The sequence below is a fragment of the Bos indicus x Bos taurus genome, chromosome 27 (genome assembly GCF_003369695.1).
Source record: "Bos indicus x Bos taurus breed Angus x Brahman F1 hybrid chromosome 27, Bos_hybrid_MaternalHap_v2.0, whole genome shotgun sequence".
Taxonomy (NCBI): Eukaryota; Metazoa; Chordata; class Mammalia; order Artiodactyla; family Bovidae; genus Bos; species Bos indicus x Bos taurus.
The window spans coordinates 38,122,972-38,143,967 of record NC_040102.1 but is presented as its reverse complement, the minus strand read 5'-3'; the positions used below and the strand labels follow the sequence as shown (position 1 = coordinate 38,143,967).

The 20,996-nt window shown below is 49.8% G+C and overlaps 1 protein-coding gene across 7 annotated transcripts in view; it reads right to left on the bottom strand.

Annotated features, from left to right (window-relative positions):
- The window catches only part of PSD3 (pleckstrin and Sec7 domain containing 3), a 495,595-nt gene that overhangs the window by 286,932 nt on the left and 187,667 nt on the right, over positions 1–20,996 (bottom strand). Inside the window, exon 1 of one of the 7 annotated variants that reach the window (XM_027529605.1) lies at positions 2,105–2,321. The exons of the other annotated variants lie outside the window; for them this stretch is intronic. Within the exon in view, the coding sequence (XP_027385406.1) occupies positions 2,105–2,163 (59 nt within the window). The 5' untranslated portion in view covers positions 2,164–2,321. Of the gene's footprint in view, positions 1–2,104; positions 2,322–20,996 lie in introns of those variants that run through there. 7 annotated transcript variants of the gene reach the window in all.

Genomic DNA, 20,996 nt, shown 5'->3' with positions numbered 1-20,996 from the left:
AAACTGAGGCCCAGACAGCAGTGACACAGATAGTGCATACAATCTTAGAAGCCCAGTGGCTAGCATGCAACACACGAGAATCAAGATCCAGAAAGCAGAAGCTAGAAATCGTGAGGCGCTCTTGAATCAGCCACAAGTTAGTTCCTGGGCCCTCACTGGACCGGGAACCAGCGCTCCAGCGAGACACCGCTGCTCTGTGGAAGACAAGTTTTCTCGGAACATCTTATAACACCATGACAGCATATTTCAATAAACTGCTCAAATGTTTCTACATAAATGTCACCTAAAACATTACCCAGGTGAAATACACATACCTATGCATACACAGACCTGAAGAGGAATAAAGCAATTTCAATAAAAATCAGAATGGGCTCTAAAAGAAATTGACTATGACTTCCATCTCTGTCCCAAGGGTGTCGTTTCATAGGTAACTAGGATTCAGTGAAGGTTTTCAGGTCACACCACTTAGTTGGTTTATCAAAGTGTCGCTGTTCCTGACTCTTATTATTAACTCGCAGAAGACCACAACAGACATACACAGTACATGAAACGAGACTAAAAGGGCCTGGGAAGCGCTGAGGTTTTCAGGTAATCCTCCACGCTGCTTAAGAGCAGCGATGACTCTTCTCTGTCCCAGTCAGATCCACAACTGGCTCCGTCTGCAGACACTGTGCTGTGCCTGGGCAGACAGGCGGCTGCTGGGCTGGGGGAGTCACTCTGGGAGAGACACGAGAGAGGACTGTTCTCCGTGCCTGTCGTGTTTAGACGCAGCTCTCCCGTCTCTCTGATAAGGAGCACACTTATGAATGGGTTAGACAGGCGGCTGCTAGGCTGGGAGAGTCACTCTGGGAGAGACACGAGAGAGGACTGTTCTCCGTGCCTGTCGTGTTTAGACGCAGCTCTCCCGTCTCTCTGATAAGGAGCACAATTATGAATGGGTTTAAGTTGGCTCGTGTCTCAGATGAATCATATAGCCCAGCTAGTTAATCCTGTAATGCCATCTGACAAAGCTCACACCTGGAATCGCCTTGCAGCCCTGAGTAGGGCTTTCATTTCTAAAACAATCTTTTGCAAGTAATATTAGGGCTTTAGATCTGATGTCACGTAGAGCTACGACTTCATGGTATGACTGAAAACACTGGGTGTGAAAATGACCTAAAGGTCTGCACTGTCAAACCATTCTGAACAAGTGAGAGAACGTGTGGATTTCCTGGAAAGGAAATGGTCTGACCCTCCCTTCCTCAGTTCCTATGTTCTCCATAAGCACTTCTGGATATTCAGTCTAAACATCATTATTCAATAAACGTGCCCTGGCCTCTTTAAAAAAAAAAAAAAAACTAAACTAAAGACTTGGGGAAACTTTATGTGCAAGCCAAAAAAGTTCAACTTTTTTTTTTTAATAATAATGTTCAGTAAAACAAATATAAGCTTTCAGTGGCTGACAACCTATTTCAGTTCACTGCATTTCAAAAATGTTTTGACTCTAGGCCCTGTTTGTTTTTCAGCAATTTCAATCTGTCTCTGAATATTCTACAAATGACCCAGAGGAAATGGCCTTATCATACAAATGGAAAACTGAAAACCCACTTTAAAACAAACAGAAGGGAGAGGTCCTTGAAAAGGGAACTAAATCTCAAAACACCACTTCCTGCGCTCAGCTCTCTCAACAACCTTCTCACCAGGAGAAGAAACACAAATCCCGAAGCTTAATCCATCAGTTTCTGACAGTTATTTTATCAGGGCATAAACAGAAAAGACACCCCGAGTCCAAATACGTCGTCTCCACTGAACTTTTATACACAAGTCTAACTGTACTTCTAAGGGAAAATATTTTCTTAAGCACAAAAGAGAGGGAAAAAAAAAAAAAGACCAAAAGCAGTAGAGCGGAGGTTCCCTTTTTAAAGAGCCTCTGTCAAAAGGCAGAGTCCCCTGGCCTCTCTCAGAGATCACCTCTTCGCCTCACTCCCCGAGCCTGCTTCTCCTCACACAACTCCGGGCCCTTAAAGGTGGCGCCTCCACTTGGCACGGAAAGGCAAGGCGGGTGTGAGGCTCCGGCCAGCACCGGAGGAGGCCGCCGTGGAGGCTCGCGTCTGCAGCGACTCACCCCGAGGGAAAAACCGCTTCCTGAGGAGGTTCCGCAGCTCCGGTGGTTTTGGAACACATCTTTCAGAGGTGGCACTCACGGTAAAGCGACTCAACGCTGCGCCCCAAGTACCACTGGGCTTGTCCCCGAGGACCTTCCTCGAGGCGAGACTGGAGCGCGGGGGAGCCCGCCCGTGACACGGCCTGCGGCAGGGCACTGGCAGACCTGGGGGTTATCAGCAATGCTTTGTGGTTATCTCAGCCCCACATCATTCACACAGACAGACAATGCAGGGCCATCCTTCCATAAAACTTTTCTCCCTCTCCGCCCACATGCTCTTAAACTCCACACCGTAATTTACATTATTACACTGAGGGACAAAATACGGGCTTGAGCTTAGCAGAAACCTGTCATCCCACGGACCCTGAAGAATCCTACTGTGGATCCCCTCGTCCTCCGGATCGTGAACAAATCAACCTGCATTACTTCAAAGGAAGTGACCGCCAAGCGAATGGACCAGAAGAACTTGGTGAGGACCACCTTCTGCCTGAAAAACGCCCCGCAGGGTCATGCTGACAGCGAATCCACAGGCTCCCCAATCGCTCCTGAGTAACCGCACTTGTGACAAACACGATGGCTCCCAGGGTTGACCTGGGCAGGGGGAGCGGGGGGCACACTTTGCCGCTAAACGAACCAAATGATCCCCCGCTGGTCTGCCAGGCTAAGCTAAACATTTCTGTGTTTAGGCCATGATGGCCTCTGCGAATTCCTCTCCACTGCCATTCAAATCATTCAGACCAAAATGACAGTCAGTATGTATTCACTTTCAGTGTTCCAGGCATGGTTCTGAGACGTTTACACGCATCGGTGCACTTGATCTTCATGACAACCCTACGAAGCAGGGATCATTAATACGTCCCCTTGTCAGACAGGGCGGCTGGGGCACGGGCGAGCAGAATGGCAGAGCTGGGGTGTGTGTCCAGGCGGCCTGGCTCCATAGGCCACCCCGGGGACCACACTGCTCCATCCCCCCGGGGTACCTGTGACCCAGCGCACTGCTGCACACACACTCACCAACAGCGGTCAGATGTGAGCACACACACTCACCAACAGCGGTCAGATGTGAGGGGCTCGGGTACATGTGGAAGCCAAGAGAGGTGCGATCTTGTTTGGCTCTCATCATTAACTGTGAGGCTTGGGGCAAGTACCTCTCACTCCCTCAGCTTCAGTATGATCATTCATCTGCACAACCCTGCAGGAGCGGGGGAAGGGGAGATGAATATCCCTTCTACCTCTAAAAGTCCACAGCACTCTACTAGACCTGATAAAGTCACTAGATTACTGTGTGACATTTAGAAAGCAACGGTGAAGACCCTAACAAGGGAACAGAAAGTAAAATAAGTCTCTTGATTTCTGTCGGATAAAAATCAGGTCTACTACCTGAATGGCCTGGTGAGCCCCTGGCCGTGCCCAAGGCAGCCAGGTAGGGCGCACGCTAGCTGGATGGCCTACTTGTTGGTACCTGTGTGTGTGCACGCTCACATGGAAATGGGGTGTTCTTAGTGAGGAGAGTCCACTACAGCAGCCCCTTGGGATGCTGGGACACCCAGAGCAGAGCTCAGTGTCACCCCCAGTCAAACTCTGACAAAGCAGGTCTAGTTTCAACCATGTGATAAAACTGAGAGTTCTTTGTAATCTTAGTTCAGAAAAAATGAAGTCTATTTACTTACACACACACATACACACACACACAAACACATGAGTCTTAACACCCACCAGCATGGAGAAACTGTCCTTATTTGCCATAAAGACAAAGAGTTCCCTGGATCCCAGGTGTGAGGAAGAGAGGCAGTACAGGCGTCATCTGAACTGCGTGGGAGAAAGGACGCTGCTGAATGGGTGGGCTCTTCTGGGTTCCATCCAGGCAGCTGGTATCAACCAGTCATGCCTGGATGACTCAACTATGAAGAAGGCCATGATTCTTTGTGTTTTTTGAGAGACCCTTGCCTGCTGCTCTTCTCAGGAAGTCTCAGAAAGAGCAGGGCAGGCCATCTACCAAAATGAACCGCAGCACCAGGGGGAAAGCCCTGCCTGATTCAGTGTAGGAGGGTAAAGAATGAATCTAAAAGCTTAAAACGAGCGGTACCTGTCCTTTCTTTGGTTTAATGAGAACCTACTCCATTTGTGGGCAGAGGACCCGAGACCAATACAGGGGCAGAAGAGGTAGACCTGATAAAGAAACCTACCCACTTGTCACAGGAGCAGAAGGGCAGCACAGGGCTCCTCCCCTGCTCTTTCCAAAAACCTGACGGACTTCACCTTCCTTCTCCCAGTTTAGCCAGAACTTAAAATTGAGAGAATAGCGTTGAAACATGTATCTTACTCACTCCTTGGAAGAAAGTTATGACCAACCTAGACAGCATATTAAAAAGTGGAGACATTACTTTGCCAACAAAGGTCCATCTAGTCAAGGCTATGGTTTTCCCAGTAGTCATGTATGGATGTGAGAGTTGGACTATAAAGAAAGCTGAGCACCGAAGAATTCATGCTTTAGAACTGTGGTGTTGGAGAAGACTCTTGAGAGTCCCTTGGACAGTAAGGAGATCCAAAAAGCCCATCCTAAAGGAAATCACTCCTGAATACTCATTGGAAGGACTGATGCTGAAGCTGAAACTCCAATACTTTGGCCACCTGATGTGAAGAGCTGACTCATTTGAAAAGACCCTGATGCTGGGAAAGATTGAGGGCAGGAGGAGAAGGGGATGACAGAGGATGAGAAGGTTGGATGGCATCACCGACTCAATGGACATGAGTTTGGGCAAACTCCGGGAGTTGGTGATGGACAGGGAGGCCTGGCGTGCTGCAGTCCATGGGGTCTCAAAGACTCAGACACAACTGAGCTACTGAACTGATGTATATTACCGTATGTGAAACAGATGACCAGTGCAAGTTCGATGCATGAAGCAGGGCATTCAAAGCTGGTGCACTGGAACGACCCAAAGGGATGGGATGGGGAGGGAGGTGGGAGGGGGGTTCGGGACAGGGGGACACATGTACACCCGTGTATGGTGAAAACCACCACATTATTGTAAAGTAATTAGCCTCCAATTAAAATTAATTTTAAAAGAGTTCTTAGGCTCTAAAAAGGGGGAAGTACCTGGAGTCCACTGCTGACGCACACAGAGTCTTGAGTCGGCAGACCGAGGATCACCCAGTTAGTGTTTAGCCCACAACCAGGGCTCCCTGGACCTAAACCTCGGCTACTCTGCAGCATCACTGTGTGAATCCCGTTGAACCCAACCCGCTCCAGGCCATGTGCTTCCAAAGGCACAGACCTTTCTGTAATCCCTCTGGGCTGCAGAGACTGCTTAGAGGCCATCTAGCAGAGGTAGTTTATTTTTGACATAAAAATGCTGCTTAAGTGGAAAAAACTTTGTCGGTTCTTTTTCACAGCCATCTGGGTATTTGGTTTCATTTTCTTTAAAGATGAGATTGGTGGTTTAGTCCCTAAGTCATGTCCCACTCTCGCGACCCCATGGACTGTAGCCTGTCCATGGGATTCTCCAGGCAAGAATTACTGGAGTGGGTTGCCATTTCCTTCTCCAGGGGATCTCCCCAACCCAGGAATTGAACCCTGGTCTCCTGCATTGCAGGCAGATTCTTTACCAACTGAGCTACAAAGGAAGCCCGGATTACATTGTGTGTGTGTATATATATATTTATTTATTTAAATGAGAGGTTTGACTTTATCTCCATTTAGAAATTCATTCAAAGCCAAATATGTATATGTGTATATACATGTACTTTTGTATGTATATACATGTATAAGCATGTAGTTTGTTAGGTTACATACAGAATTTCTATTAAGATTTCTTAAATAGACAAACAATATGGTGTTGAAGTATTTATCTGATTTGATTAAAATTTTGTATGTCACCAAATTTTTAAAGTAACAGTCAAAGGCTAAGCCGTTTCCTTGGCTAAGATGAGGTTGCTGCTGCTGCTAAGTCGCTTCAGTCGTGTCCGACTCTGTGCGACCCCATAGATGGCAGCCCACCAGGCTCCGCTGTCCCTGGGATTCTCCAGGCAAGAACACTGGAGTGGGTCAGAGCTCACACAAATGGCACGGTTTACTTACACACAGACTGCTACTCTTCAGTCCGTGGGCACTCTTCCGCAATGCTTCTAGATGTAGCACACGTCAGAGGAGAGGCCACGCACTAAAGAAAGGCTGGTACGGCGCGAAGGCAGAGCAGCCTTCCTCTACGGACCCCTCTGCCAGGAAGCGTGGGGCCAGGCACGGGCTGCACTTGAGCAGAGACCCGTAAATCCTCCTGTTAGTCTGTTTTATCAGGAGATGCTGTTTGCAGGTTGGCTTTCCCATGTCGATGCGTCTCTCTAGAAGACTCTATCTCTGCCATAGTTGTTGCTAAACTGCAAAATCATCAGAAGGATTATGCTCGTGTGTGTTCTCAGGCATGTCCGACTCTCTGTAACCCCGTGGACCGTAGCCTGCCAGCCTCCTCTGTCCATGGGATTCTCCAGGCAAGAATACTGCAGTGGGGTGCCATTTCCTTTTCCAGGGGAACTTCCCAACCCAGGGTTCGAACCCGCATCTCCTGTGTCTCCTACATTGGTGGGCAGATTCTTTACCACTATGCCACAAGGGAAGTCCCATAGGAATCCATTATTAAAAGTTAATTTTCTATAAGCCAACTTTCAGGATGAAGAATCAGAATCCCCATACTGAAAAATCTGAGGAAGAGACTCAGACATTCTTTGAATTTCTTTTTTCTTCTCTTTGTACAATAAAGAGACATTTTTAAGTTTCTTCGTCCTGGAAGGAAACTGCAGAGATTCTGTATTCGGGATCTGTAGTTCTTTTTCCTCCTCTAATAACAGCTTTAAAATATAACCTCCATGCTCACCTAGCACCCCTGACAGAAAGTGTTAGTCACTCAGTTGTGTCTGACTCTTTGTGACTCCATGGACTGTAGCCCACCAGGCTCCTCCACCCATGGTGATTCTCCAGGCAAGAATACTGGAGTGGGTTGCCATTTCCTTCTCCAGGGGATCTTCCCGACCCAGGGGTTGAAGCCGGGTCTCCCACATTGCAGGCAGACTCTTTACTGACTGAGCCACCAGACAGAAAGATGCCAAAAAAGGGTAGAAGGTGCAGAAAAGCAGGAAAGGGGTGGGCATGGAGCACTGCCGCTTGTTGCTGAGCTGAGCTCTGGGCTTGATGGGGTTCATGTGAAAGGCACGCTACAGCAGAGGCGTGCGCCCGCTGTGGAGGGGCCTGGCAGGGAGGCGACGGCGTGCGCCCGCTGTGGAGGGGCCTGGCAGGGAGGTGACGGCAAAGGCGCTGGCAGTGGCCGACATCTCCGGCACACCTCCTAGCTCCGGGCACTGTGTCAAGCGCTTCAAAACATCATCTGAACTGACCCTAATAATGCCTCTAGGAAGTTAGTATTGCTGTGACCTCCGCATAAAGGACAGAAAGGAGGGCTTTTTGCCCAAGGTAACACTGTCAGGAAATGGTCGGGTTAGGCTCTTAAGACAAGTCCTCAGGTAAAGAACCAGGCTTTTAACTCTATACACAATGCTACCTACCTACCGCAGAGGTAGTTCTGGCCCTAAAAGGGGTCCAGTAGCTAGCTTGATGGGATTACAAATGTGAATATAATCACAGTAAGACTTGCACTGTTAGTCGCTCAGTTGTGTCCAATTCTTTGCAACCCCCTGGACACCAGGCTCCTCTTTCCATGGGATTTTCTAGGCAAGACTATTGGAGCGGGTAGCCATTTCCTTCTCCAGGAGACCTTCCTGACCCAGGGATCGAGCCTGGGTCTCCTGCATTGCAGGCAGAGTCTTTACCATCCGAGCCACCAGGGAAGCCCTAAGACTTGCATTAATACACTTTAAATCATATAAGTTATCCATAATCATCTAAGAGTTAAGCTGATCTGCACAGGGGAAAACAATACAAATAATTATTCTCGAAATCTGGAGATGTCAGAGAAAGTGAAGGAATGGCCCTACATCCGGCCCATGAGGCTTCTAGGGTGGGTGGAATTTCCTGCATGTCCATCTCTCCCCTATTCTTTTTCATGCCCACACAAAAAATTTAAAGTGGATACACTTCTGTCTTCCCTCAGAAACTTGAAAACTCCACTAAAGACTCCCTGGGGCTCTAGCGCTTTTTCTCCCTCTGCTCCAGGGCCTTGCATGTAAACAACTTAAAGTATACTTTATCTTGGCTGAAGATAGTAACGACTGAGACTGGATCACTTCCACTGAAAAGACACTCTGAAGTTAGAAAACCAAAACAGAACGCTGGATGTGTTTGCAATTTCAACCACAACCCCTACTCCACCTTAAATAGCACGGGCTGCTTTCTCATGGAAAAATAAGATTTATTACTAGAAAAGTTAGACGCACAAAAACAGTAACTTATAAGGGAAACTAGCAGAGCTCCTTTGCAACAGAAGATTTTAATCAGGAGAATAGAGCAGTCGAATTCCAAAATAATCTAGCCTGAACAGCATTTACTTTGGGTATAAAGAAAATGACGTTGTTACAGTCGGGATCCGAAACAACTGTTTCATACAGAACCAGCTACAATGCCCAGTTCATTCCAAATTGGTGGGGAAAACTTTGCACTCAAATCTAAGAATGTACAGCCATGGGAGTCTCAAAGTGTGTCATACGAGTTCACAAACTAGCCTAGATTTTCTAAAACCTTGTTGTTTTTAAATAAAGTTTTAACTTGTGGGTAAGTTTGTTCAAAAGGGAAAAAAAAGCATGAGATAAAAATATGGGATTTAGTAAATTAGAACATCTTCTCAAGAGTAAATAGCGCATTCCACTAATACCATTCTGACTGGAGGTTATAGTACTTCTAGAAGCTTGGCACCTCTTGGTGTTGCTGTTCAGTGGCTAAGTCACGTCTGACTCTGCGACCCCATGAACTGCAGCGTACCAGGCTTCCCTGTTCTTCACGATCTCCCGGAGTTTGCTCAGACTCATGTCCATTGAGTCAGTGATGCAGTCCACATGTAGACAGACATTATCCTGACGAGGACAGGAGAGGAAAGGCCAACAGGTAGGAATGAGCCAGGACTGTCGCCATGTCCTCGGGCAGACACACCACTGATGCAGTCCTGTTCATGGTCCCACAGGCAGTGACGCGAGCAGTGTGGCAGCTCTCTCCTCAGCCACCACTTACGGGCTCACAGGACAGGTTTTCAGGGGACAAGCGCTCCAAGGACAGGCTCTGGAATCCCCACATCGGCTCCCTGCCAGATGTGTCCGTGGGGTGGGCAGGGGGCTCCTCTCCCCGGACTCCCTGGACCCTCTCCCTGCATTTCCCACAGGTGCAAGTTCTGAGGTCTCATCGCTACATCAGCCAGGAAACGTCGGAAGGCACGAACTCGGGTGAAATCAAACTATCTCCTTGTCTAAAAGTGTGACAGGAGAAAATACTGAAACTATCGTTTTCAATGAGATAAACGTATATAAAGAAATCCTTTATATCTCTGTTGCCCAACAGCACAGATGACTAAAAGCAGCTGTAACCCCTTCACTGAAGTCAGTGGGATGAGCCTCAGTAAAAGCCTCTCCAGAATGGGAAGAGCTGGATCCCTCACCAAGCTGGGATGTATTTTAAACATGGCAGTTCAGCATCTCTAAGGATGCCCTGCAGAACTGAATGGATATGGACGGGAAATTTTTCAGATCCCCTAGTGAGCAGAAAATATTCTCAATAAGCCATTCAATGCATGCGCTGGCTTACAGATCGAATAGGAGGTCCCCTGGAGGAGCACAGATGTTCCTGCTAAACCTCCCTTCAAGGTTCAAAGGCACTAGCAGGTCTTCAACCTGAATGTGAACAGACACTTAACAAGGGCCGGGCGGTGAGAGCCCCTGAGGCTTCTGTCGCAGGAAAAACAAAGAAACAAGACGAGAGGGATGGGCAGAAGGCTCTGCCACCCCTGGACAGAGACACTCCTTGTGAAGGGACAGAGAGTTCAAAGGCGCCATGGCCGTGAAGGAACCATTCAGACTGGGAGGCCTCTCCTGTTCCTGGGCGGCTCAGCTCCTAACAGGGTACCTCAGGCTATGACGCCTAGATAAATAGATGCCCAAACCATCACACTGACCAGAGGCACTGTCCACTGTAAGGCGCTCTGCGGTAACTGGGACTTTGTGCTGCACAAAAGTCAGGAGGCAGCTCCTGCCCGCTTGGGTTCCAGGCTAGACGTGGGGCATCTGCACAGGCTGGCTGCTCCCTCCTGCCCCGCTCAGCTGCCCCTCTCCGCTGCCTCTCTCCACTGCCCCTCTCCCACACCCTGTGGATGAAGAGGGGCATCTCAAGTTCCTGGCACACACTGGCTCTGGAACAAGCCCTAAATACTACCCTGCTAGCCCAACTCCCTCATTTGAAACATGAGGTCAGCTCAGAAAGGAATAAGGGACATGCCCAGAGTCACAGAGCGAGTCACAGGCACCAGAAAGCCCAGTCTCAGGACAGCCCCCTACACGCCGCTTCAGCTCCAAAGGGCGGGAACGTGGCCCTGCGTACAGGCCTGCAACACACACACACACAGACACACGCTGGACGCTAAGTCAGGAGAGGGGCCCGTGGACGCGGACCTCCTCCACCCTGTTTTCACACGCCGAACGCTGAGTCAGGAGAGGGGCCCGTGGACGCGCACCTCCTCCACCCTGGTTTCACTCCAGCTGCTGGGGCTCCCACTTCTGCGTTCCGGTGAGAAACAAGGACCCTCTGATGAGGGCTGGAGGAGACGCAAGCTTCAGTCACTTATGCAGCCAAGAAAAGAATTATAGTCTGCTGCCATCTGTGCATTCGCCTTCCTGGAAGAGGCGTATTTGGGTTTCAAAGTAAGTGCTTCTTCTCAGTCAACTCAGGCTGAGGAAGGGTAACCAGTGGTTACTGCCTCCACAGAATTACAGGGCAGGATGTCAGGCTGTGGAAACAGCCCAAGGCAGACAGTGGGAGAATGAAACCGGTTCTCTCAAGCCACCTGCCTCCATCCAGCCTCCATCCAGCCAGCGGCACCCATGGCTGCTCAACCCGGGAGCTCCTCTACCTGCTCCAACTCCAGGCTCCTAATTGCTTTTCAATCTGCTCTTATATAGAAGATCCTAACTGGTCACAGAGAGCTAACCTAAGGAGCCAGAATTAGTATGATTTCATAGAGCCAAGGCTTCCCTGGTGGCTCAGCTGGTAAAGAATCTGCCTGCAACGCAGGAGACCTGGGTTCAATTCTGGATCGGGAAGATCCCCTGGAGAAGGGAATGGCTACCTACTCCGGTATTCTTGCCTGGCGAATTCCATGGACAGAGGAGCCCATGGGGCTGCAAAGAGTCAGACACAACTTAGCAACTAACACTTTAACATAGAGCCAAGTAATGAATTTTTGGAGTTGAAAATACACTTTGTGAATTACTTTAATCTCATTTTCCCAAAGAGTAAATAAAGGCCGCGGAATGAGGTTAAGACTGTGAATGTAAACAGAACTAGGGCCAGAGCCCACGTCTCCCACCTCCCAGCATGATGCTCTTCTTAAGGCCCCAGGATCAGCGTCAGATGTGGGACAACTGCAGAGGCCTCCCTCCACGGACAGGTCAGGAGGTCTCCCCAGGCTGGTCAGAGTCACGCTGGCCTCACACACACAACGGCCATGGCAAAACAATCACTCAAAGGCCTTGTCCATCAGTTGCTCAGCAAGATGGAACAGGGGCTGGAGAAATATGCGGGGAAAGGTCTGTGACGAGTGGAGCAGCCCTGAGGCAGAGGGAGAGGACAGCATGTGAGCGGAATGGCCTCCGAGCACAGGAGGGACCCTCCTGGCCACACAGCATGCAGTACTGCAAGAAGAAAGACCCCTGAGCCCTGTCCCTTCCTTCACAGCGCCACTCGTCCTTAACCAAGTTGGTGTAACTTGGTCACACGCAGACTGCTGTGTCCTCAGTTGTTTTCCTAAAGCTGAGTGCAACACAAGATAAACACTGCTTCCACACCAGCCAGCCCTGGGTGGGTCCCGATCCTCACCACACCCTGTGCAGCTCCGGCAGATGGACCTCAGGGTCCCGAGAAGAGCCAGAGCCACAGGCAGGGCTCTACTGACCCAGGGCGGGGGGTGGCGGAGGGTGCTCCCAGGAGGAGCAGCAGGGCACATGGCAGCAAGTGTGTGCACGCGCGTGTGTGTGCGTATGCGTGTGTGTGTGTGTTGTACAAATTGAAACAGTTTGTTAGCAAAAATGTCGCTTTCCTTTGAAAAGAAGAGGTGGCTTTCCCAGCACGGGGCTGGGAAGTCCACCCTGCTCATCCTGCGGAGCCCGGAGGACAGAAGCCCACAGGGAAGCTGGGGCCGCGGCCTCGGCGGCTTGTCGCTACGGTAAATGCGGCAACTGGAGTTCTTTGGTCGTGTTCCAGGTGGAGACTTGAGTTCCCTCATTTTCAAGCTTCGGAAAATGCTCAGCTCTGTAATTTCCATGGTGACCGCAAAGTCGAAGCCAAGGAGGGGACCACACCCTGGACTGCTTACCACACCCTAGACCTTGACCTGGCTCCTCAAGGTCAAGACGCCAGAAAATCCAAGGCAAAGCCCACCCTCCACCCACTTCCTCCTCCGGCTGACTCCGGATTGCCTGCTACACCTGTGGGCCACGTGCCCACCTAGGATCTTGAGGCGGCACTGAATCACCTGACACCTGGACAGACACTGACCTGCTTGTCACAAAGCTGACGCCAGGTCAGCATCTGAGGCCCCGCGCTGCGGAATTCGGCGAGCAGGTTAGGCCTTGAGCAACAGGATCCTTCCTCACACCGTAACTGGAAGGGCCCAGAGGTGGTTCCTCCATCACGGTCACACACTCAGATCTTTGCACCAATCACACGCAAATCCGTGTTCCTCACATCGACCACTGCCTTGGGAGCCAGGAGTGCTGGAATCCTCTGGGTGAACTGTTTCAACCAGAGAACATATCACGAACCTCTAAGAGCCAGCTCACCTGAGGAGTCCCCCAAGGGACTGACTAGAGACACATGTTCCAGTGGTCAGCGACCGTCTCCACTGCCCAGCCAGGCCTGAGCCTTCTGATTTGTAAGCTGCAGAGACAGTCTTTAACTGTCGTTTTTGTTTACCTTTTAAGCAGCAAAATACGAAAGAAATACAAATGTTTCCCTGTCATCCCGTCACCCGGAACCACAGTCTTGTCCTGGGAAAGCCGGACTAAAGTGTCCACACGTGGTAGCTGTGCTCCTCTCCTCTCTTCTCTTCCCCTCTCCTCTCCTCTCCTTTCTTCAGCAATATTTAGACAAAGGACCTAGGAAACCAGGAGGGATGAACAGCAAGGAGAACTAAACCACAGGATGTGAACGTCTCCCACACAGCCTGGCCACAGGCCTCTCCCCGCCCGGCCGGGATGACTGCCTGCTGCTCCAGGAACATTCTCTCTAGGTCTTCTCGGGGGGGAGAATGTCCATTTCAGCTGCCAGCATCCTTTTTCTCACCCCTTCAGGTACTCACAGCTCCCATTAACAACAGGCCTGAGACAGGGAAGCCATAAGTAAAGGTGACCAAGGCTGGATGAATACCAAATAAAGCAATGTCAAGGTCAGCGGCTGTGGGTGGGGCAATTTGATACTTACCCTGAACACCCCCGGTCACCCTTTCCTCACTTAGGACTCAGAGTCAACACAGCATCCCTCAGCTTGGTGTTCAGCCTCATTACTTACCTACCTTCTTGAAGATAACTGTCTTAAGTTGTTTAAAAGAGGAAGCAGAAATCGTTCAGTGGATGGTGGATACAGCAAGGTGGAGAAATGACAGAAAAAGAAAGAGAGTCATCATTTCCACGTCAAGTACAAATGTCTTACAGATGAGGAAACGGACGAGCAAGAGAGGAAGCGACTGGGTCTCGGGACCAGCACAGGCTGGGCCGGCAGAGATGCTCGGGCTTTGGGCCTCAGTCCCGGCTCCCCTGGCTGACAGGCAGGGCTCCACGGAGCACCAGCTGAACCAACAAAAGGGAGCGGCTGGGGGAAGTGCATTCTGAGCACGGCCACTCTGCTGCCCGCCCCGCTTCTGAAGACAGGCTGCAGGCACTCTGGGACCTCTGAGGGGCTGGGGAACACACGCTGCTCACAGACGATGGGGGAGGTCAAGGGCGCCCACCAAACACGGGAGGGACGTCAGTCATCCTCGGAGCAACCTGCAGGCCCCCTAGCACTTTCTCCTGCGTTGTTTCCCTTCACCCCCACAACAGTCTCATCTTCCGAGTAAAGAAACTGGGGACCAAAGACGCTCTGCAGGGCCCACAGCTGGTGAGCAGCCGCCACAGCAACCGGGCCCACACCTTCCTCTCGTACACCCCCTCCACCCGACGTCACTAATGACAAAAAGCCAAACCCCGAGGTAGACCAGGGGACTGAACCACACCCTCAGGCCAGCTACACAGTCACAAACGTTCCCGCTGGATCTCTGACATCCCCACTGGAACCCAGTACGGGCTCTGCCTCCCCTAGAATTTCAGGACGGGGCGTTTCTGGAGCAGGGTCAGCCCGGCCTCTGCTGAGAGCGCCCTCGTGGCTCGCTCTCCCTCAGGAACTCTGACCTGAGGGCAGGAACCACGGTGTGGCCAGAGCCGGCCCCGTCACCTGACTCAGCTCTGGTGGCATAACCCAGCTGTGCAGGTGGGTGCCCTTCAAGGGACTTCCAAACACGCCAGGGCTGAGCGACAGAGCTGGAGACAGGACGTGCGCCTCAGGGAGCCAGAGAATCCCACAGAACTTTTTGTCCTTTGTCCTTTCACACTGCAAGGCAGCTTAAAATCAGTCCCCACAGAGCTGCACAGACCATGCCTTGCAAGAATCCACTCGGAACCATCAGAAGGTCCCCTCAGCAAAGTGGGACCAAAGGGACTTCAGTGTAAATTATTGCCATCAGCACATATTCCTTTAATAATTTTGAAAACAAGTTCAAAATGAAGTTTAAAAGCTATAAGGATAGTAGATGGCACTGGAAAATCACGGAGGCAAATGGAAACTGACACTTTTAAATTACTAAAGCTTTAGAAAAAGTAATCTAGACATGAAATCTTTATAAAAGCAAAATGGGGAAAAGAGACTCATTTATGAATTTTAAGAATTTTTTAACTCATAGTAACATTAAAAAAAAAAGTAATTTTTAAAGGAGCCAAAAAATTGCTAGGCATTTTCACATATTTTCTCTCATTTAATCTCTTCAATAACCATGGAAAAAAGATATCATCCACAAATTACAGCCCAGGAAATACAAGCTAAGAGGCTTCACACAACTGCACAGCTACTAACTCCTGGAGCATAAAGAGAGAACGGGCCAGCCCGGGAACACAGGAAAGCCCTGGAAGAGCAGGCAGAGCTGCAGGCCACGCGTGACCTGACCTGTGGAGAGAGCCAGAAGGAGCGGCCAGGTCCCGACAATGTCTCAGCTGCACCCCAGTGGGGGGCACGGGCCCCTGTGTGTGCAGCTCTGTTCTCCATGTCCTAACACAATGAAACATACACTCTCTGCAAGGACGTGAGCACGAAGACGTGTTCACCAAGGGTTGATGGTTTTGTGCTCGCTCCCCATCTTTCCCCCTCAGTCTTCCTTCCACCAAAGGCTTCATGGGAGGTGTCTGGTGGGAGCGAGTGGGTAGGGGCAGGGGCAGGCGCTGCAGAGGAGCTGCCTGGAAGCCAGCACAGCGAAGTCCTGACGCTTCCTGTGTGAGCAAACCACCGCCCCACATGCATGACCACCAGTCTGCAAGGCCAAGTCCTCTCATGTGCTGATGTTAGGAAGAATAACTTCCACATAATGACAGCCATGCTTTATTCACACTTGCTGAGCTTTTTATTAATGCGGGAGAAATGCTGTTAAATGCTCCCACACACTGCACCTCCATTAACAGTCACAACCACCACCCACGCACCTCGGTCAGTACCGTCATCATCCCAACCACACACAGGAAGAGACTGAGATTCAAACGCGTCTGCGCAGTTCACTAGAGCTCAGCCGGTAAGACAAGGAGGCAAAACTTAAACCTCAGTCCAGGCTCATAGCCATTGAGCTCAGATGCTTTCCACAAAATATGCTTCACGTCCTTTTTATCAAGCATTCTCTTTCTCCTTTATTATCAAAGTTATGAAACCTTGGAGATATGTCCACTTGGGGAAGCCCAAGAATACTGGAGTGGGTAGCCCATCTCTTCTCCACAGGAACTTCCCAACCCAGGAAAAGAACCAGGGTCTTCTGCATTGCAGGTGGATTCTTTAGCAGCCGAGCTACCAGGGAAGCCCCAAATATCCACTTAGAAAGAGGCAAAAATTTTATGCTGATAGGCTATGTAAGATAAATGACATGATGTTGGAAATACGAACTTAAAATTTAAAACTTACCTGTACTCAAAGCAAGAAATACCAGCTTATGCCATATACACTCACCAACACACCTGTCATACTCAGCTGATTACCCCAGCCATCCAAGCACTGGGGTTCTCACCGGCTTTGGGGGTGTCCTTGAACGCTCAACTTCAAGCACCTCAAAAATGGAATTACGTCCACACACTGACTTCGGCCTTTGTCCACCGTCTGACCCTACGGCGTCCCGCACGTGCCCTGGCCTGAACCTGCACGGGGGCAAGTGCTTAGTTGCCCGGGCGCGTCCGACTCTGCGACGCTATGGACGGCAGCCCGCCAAGGCTCCTCCGTCCATGGATTCTCCAGGCAAGAACACTGGAGTGGGTGGCCATGTCCTCTTTCAGGGAATCTTCCTGACCCAAGGATCGAACCCGGGTCTCAGGGAAGACTGGCAGCTCTTCCTTCTGAGCTACCAGGGAAGCCCCTAACATGAACAGAGACCTTCCCAGAGAGAACTGTGGCGCTGGAGTTCCCTCAGCTCCAGAAAAAAAAACTCCCTTTACACTTTCTTCTATAGATAACTGACTGGCCTTTGAAGTTTCAAAACCAACGCCGAATTCTCAGATCGTGTTTCTACACTAACAGCACAGCCAACTTCCCTTCAGAGCACTGATACCCCAGAAATAAGTGTGGCCGCCTGGTGCGGCCGTCTGGATGACAAAACCTCAAGCTGCTGACCTCCAGGCACCTGAAGTGGAGCAGGAGGTGGCTGGCATCGCCCTGGGGGCGGGGGCGCAGAGCAATGCCTGTGGCCCCAAAGGGCAGCAGGGCCCATCAAGGGAGCCCCTCACTGCCCAAGCGCCAGAGTCCCACAGGAACACACCCTGGGCGCTTCAGTCGTCCTGGTTTACAAAACAATACCCAGGGATTCTCATTTTCCTAAGTTTCTAAGACTTCTTACAATGTTTTCCACTTGAAGCAAAACAGTTGGAGATCCAGGGAGTTTTCCGTTAGCCACAGTCACACACTGACCCAGCGACTGAACTGACCCGAACAGCCGCACGGAAGCCAGCACTGCCTGGGACCAGACAAAGAACATAAAGCGGATCCCAGTTACCTCCTCCACCAGCACACAGCCTCCGCGATGTTGTCAGGGGCGCGAAGGGCATCCTCGGCCCGTCTGTTCAGCAGACCCTCATCACGGGCCAGGGCTCTCCAGCGCCCGCCTCCAGCTGCTTCCTCTGGGAGTGCGGGCTGCAGCCCCCCGACTCCGCGGAGACATGCTCCCGGGAGGACACTGCTCCCTCAGGGCTGCGCTGGGAACGTGAAGAAGCCGAGGGAGTCACTTCCCCTCGCCCTGCCTCCCCTCTCCCTCCAAGACCGCTTCAAAAGTCCGGAGCCAGTGAAGTCACTCGTGACCTCACAGAGCTCCAGCTTAACTCTTCGGAAGCCAGACGGCCCTCGGACTGCGGGGAGAAAGGACAGCCGTGCTGGCTTACTCGGAGGGGCCGCTGCTTCTGTGAGAGTCTGTCCGACCTCGTTTGCAAAAAAAAAGAAGAAAAAAGTGCTCATCTCAGCCTTGTTTTTCCTAAATAGCACTACAGGTTTCTGAGGTACTATTTTGCAAGACCACCACTTCCTACAGCACACGTTCTGGCTATCAAGAAATCACTGAAATAGGCAATAAATAGATCTGATTCACTTCTACTACGTAAAACTCAGCTGTATTAATAAAACTCATTACATTCATGCTTAATTTTATGCGATTTGCATTTTCCTATTTTCCAGTTTTATTTCTGCCTTTCTGCTCTCGTGAAATGAAAATATTCTTTTGTCCTTGTGTTCAAACCCTGCTTCAGACTGCCAGAAGTGGACAGGTAACACTCGCGGCTGTCAGATGTAGGCAACAACTGCCACCAAGGCATCTGAGGCTGGGACCTACAGGACTCGAAGGACGGAATGGACAGGCACCAGACCTAACTAGTGGATGACAGAGTCCGCATCCCAGCTCCTGAAGAGAAAGGAGACTGGTTTTGCTGCCTTTCATTTCCCATGTTTTTTGTTTCAGCTCTTGATATTTTTGTTGGGATTTGGGAGTTATAAGGATAAGGAAGTAAAATAACTAAAAGTTATTTTATAAATGGAAGTAGATAAAATTACATACTCTCAAAGAAAATGCAATATGCCCTTTCAAGAATTCTTTGGTTCCACTGTCCAGCAATTTCATTCCTAAATATATACCTAAAGAAACGCTCCACGTGTGCACGAGAAGCCACGAATTAGAATGTCCACTGCCATGCCATTTAAACAACAAAAATACAAGACAGCCAAAATGTTCATACTATGCAAATGGGAAAATTAGTTACAGTGCATATTCATGCAATGAATACTATTTAGCAAATAATATACTAGGGCCTTATGAATCAGTAAGAAAGAATCTCAAATATTGAACAAATAAGTGAGTCACAAAAGGAGATAAGATGGCACTTATATAAAGTTCGAAAATGTGAATGAAAATGGTATTTTTATGGGTTCACACCTATGAAGGCATGATACACACCCACAGGCCGTGGTCCTCTTTAGGAGAAGACAACGAGAGGGATGGGACCACAGAGGGAGGAAGGCACTGCACTGCTTTATTTCTCAAACTGGCTGGTGAGATCAGAGGCGCTTATTAACCCTTCTGGATGTGCCTCGGACGTGCAGAGGTTGTGAAAGTCAACTGCGTGACTGCCTTTCAAGTGTATTCAGTAGGCTCAGTCTAGAAAATTAACACACCAGGAGGAAAAGAGATTAATGAGCCCCTCACCTCCCAAGTCCCCAGGCCCGAGCAGCTGTTCCTTATTGTGCCTCCATCCGGCAAGCCTCCCTGCCCACAACCACGCCCACACGTCCACAGGTCCTCCAGAGCCCAGACTGGGAGCCCTGCTGTCCGGCTCATGCAGCGTTCCGTGTCAAGCTGTCTGCCTCCTCTTTGGGAGCATCTAGTACCTAGTATAGAAAAACTAAGTAAGCTCTTCATCTGACAGAACTGGTCACCCAGGATGTGCTGGACTCTGTTAACAGCGGTTCTGAGTCTCAAATCTAAAGACCTGCCAGCTTCACTGACTGATAGGAGGGACAGGCCCATGCTGACAAGTACAATATTATACGATGAGCCGAAAAATGGGTGCTAAGTGAATGGACTGTGAATGAGGAACATTTATAATTTTGTTTCACGATAATAATTATTCAATACCTCTTAATTTCTCTGCACTAAAGACTTCATATTACTACTCTTGACTGGAAAATGTTACCTTCTTTGCATGGAGGCGGGGCTGCTAGATAGGGTAATTATACAGACAATGAACTATCATTAAAGCTCCTCACCTTCAAGTAATCTAAGGCTCTTAGAATTATTATTACAGATAAACAGCATCCTACATTGATCTGACCGTGGCACACTCACAGCAGGTGACTCTGAGGAAGTTTTAAAGACAACAGTTCAAGCAGTGTTATTTCTGATAATCATAGCCAGTGTTGTGTGAGTAGCCATTAAGGGGTAGTAAATTATTACCCCTTTTCGCAAATGAGTAAGCTGAGGTTTAGTAGTGATAATTCACAAAATGTAAGTCAAAGCAGCCTGACGTAACCCACACTCTTCACCAGGAAACCACACTGATCCCCTCAGGAAAATGGGTCAACCTCTGTATTTCTAGAGCAGGGGTCACTACATCAAAGGTGACGAAAGAAATCGTTTCAAGGTTCACAGCCAGGACCGCTCACTTTTATGAACCTCTGTTAGGAGACTTCTCCCTGCCAGCAGCAGTGACCTGCAGCGGGACTGCCCCCTGCGAACAGGAACTGACTCACTTGGGTCTGCTGCTGCTGCTGCTGCTGCTAAATCGCTTTAGTTGTGTCCGACTCTGTGTGACCCCATAGACGGCAGCCCACCAGGCTCCCCCATCCCTGGGATTCTCCAGGCAAGAACACTGGAGTGGGTTGCCATTTCCTTCTCCAATGCATGAAAGTGAAAAGGGAAAGTGAAGTCACTCAGTCGTGTCTGACTCTTCGTGACCCCAAGGACTGCGGCCTACCAGGCTCCTCCATCCATGGGATTTTCCAGGCAAGAGTACTGGAGTGGGGTGCCATTGCTTTCTCCGCGGGTCTGCATTCCGCCGCTAATAATTTCCCACGCTTCTCAAACTGTAAAGTGCTTACAGGAATTGGTTAAAATACACACTTCGATTGAGCAGCTCAGAGGTGAGGTCTGCGTACTCATTTCCAACAAGCTCCAAGATGAGAGGCTGACAACTTAGGCTGAACATCAAAATCACCAGGGACTCTTTTTTTTTTCTTTCTCTCTCTTTTTTTAAAATTGTCCTCTATTTTTTTAAATTTTAGACCAATAATCTTGTGTTGTCTAAGCTAGCATTGCCTGGGCACCACCCTAAACCAACAGAATCAGAATCTGGAGAGGTAAAGAGTGGGGGAGTCGGCGCCTTGAAAAGCTCCTCCCTTCTG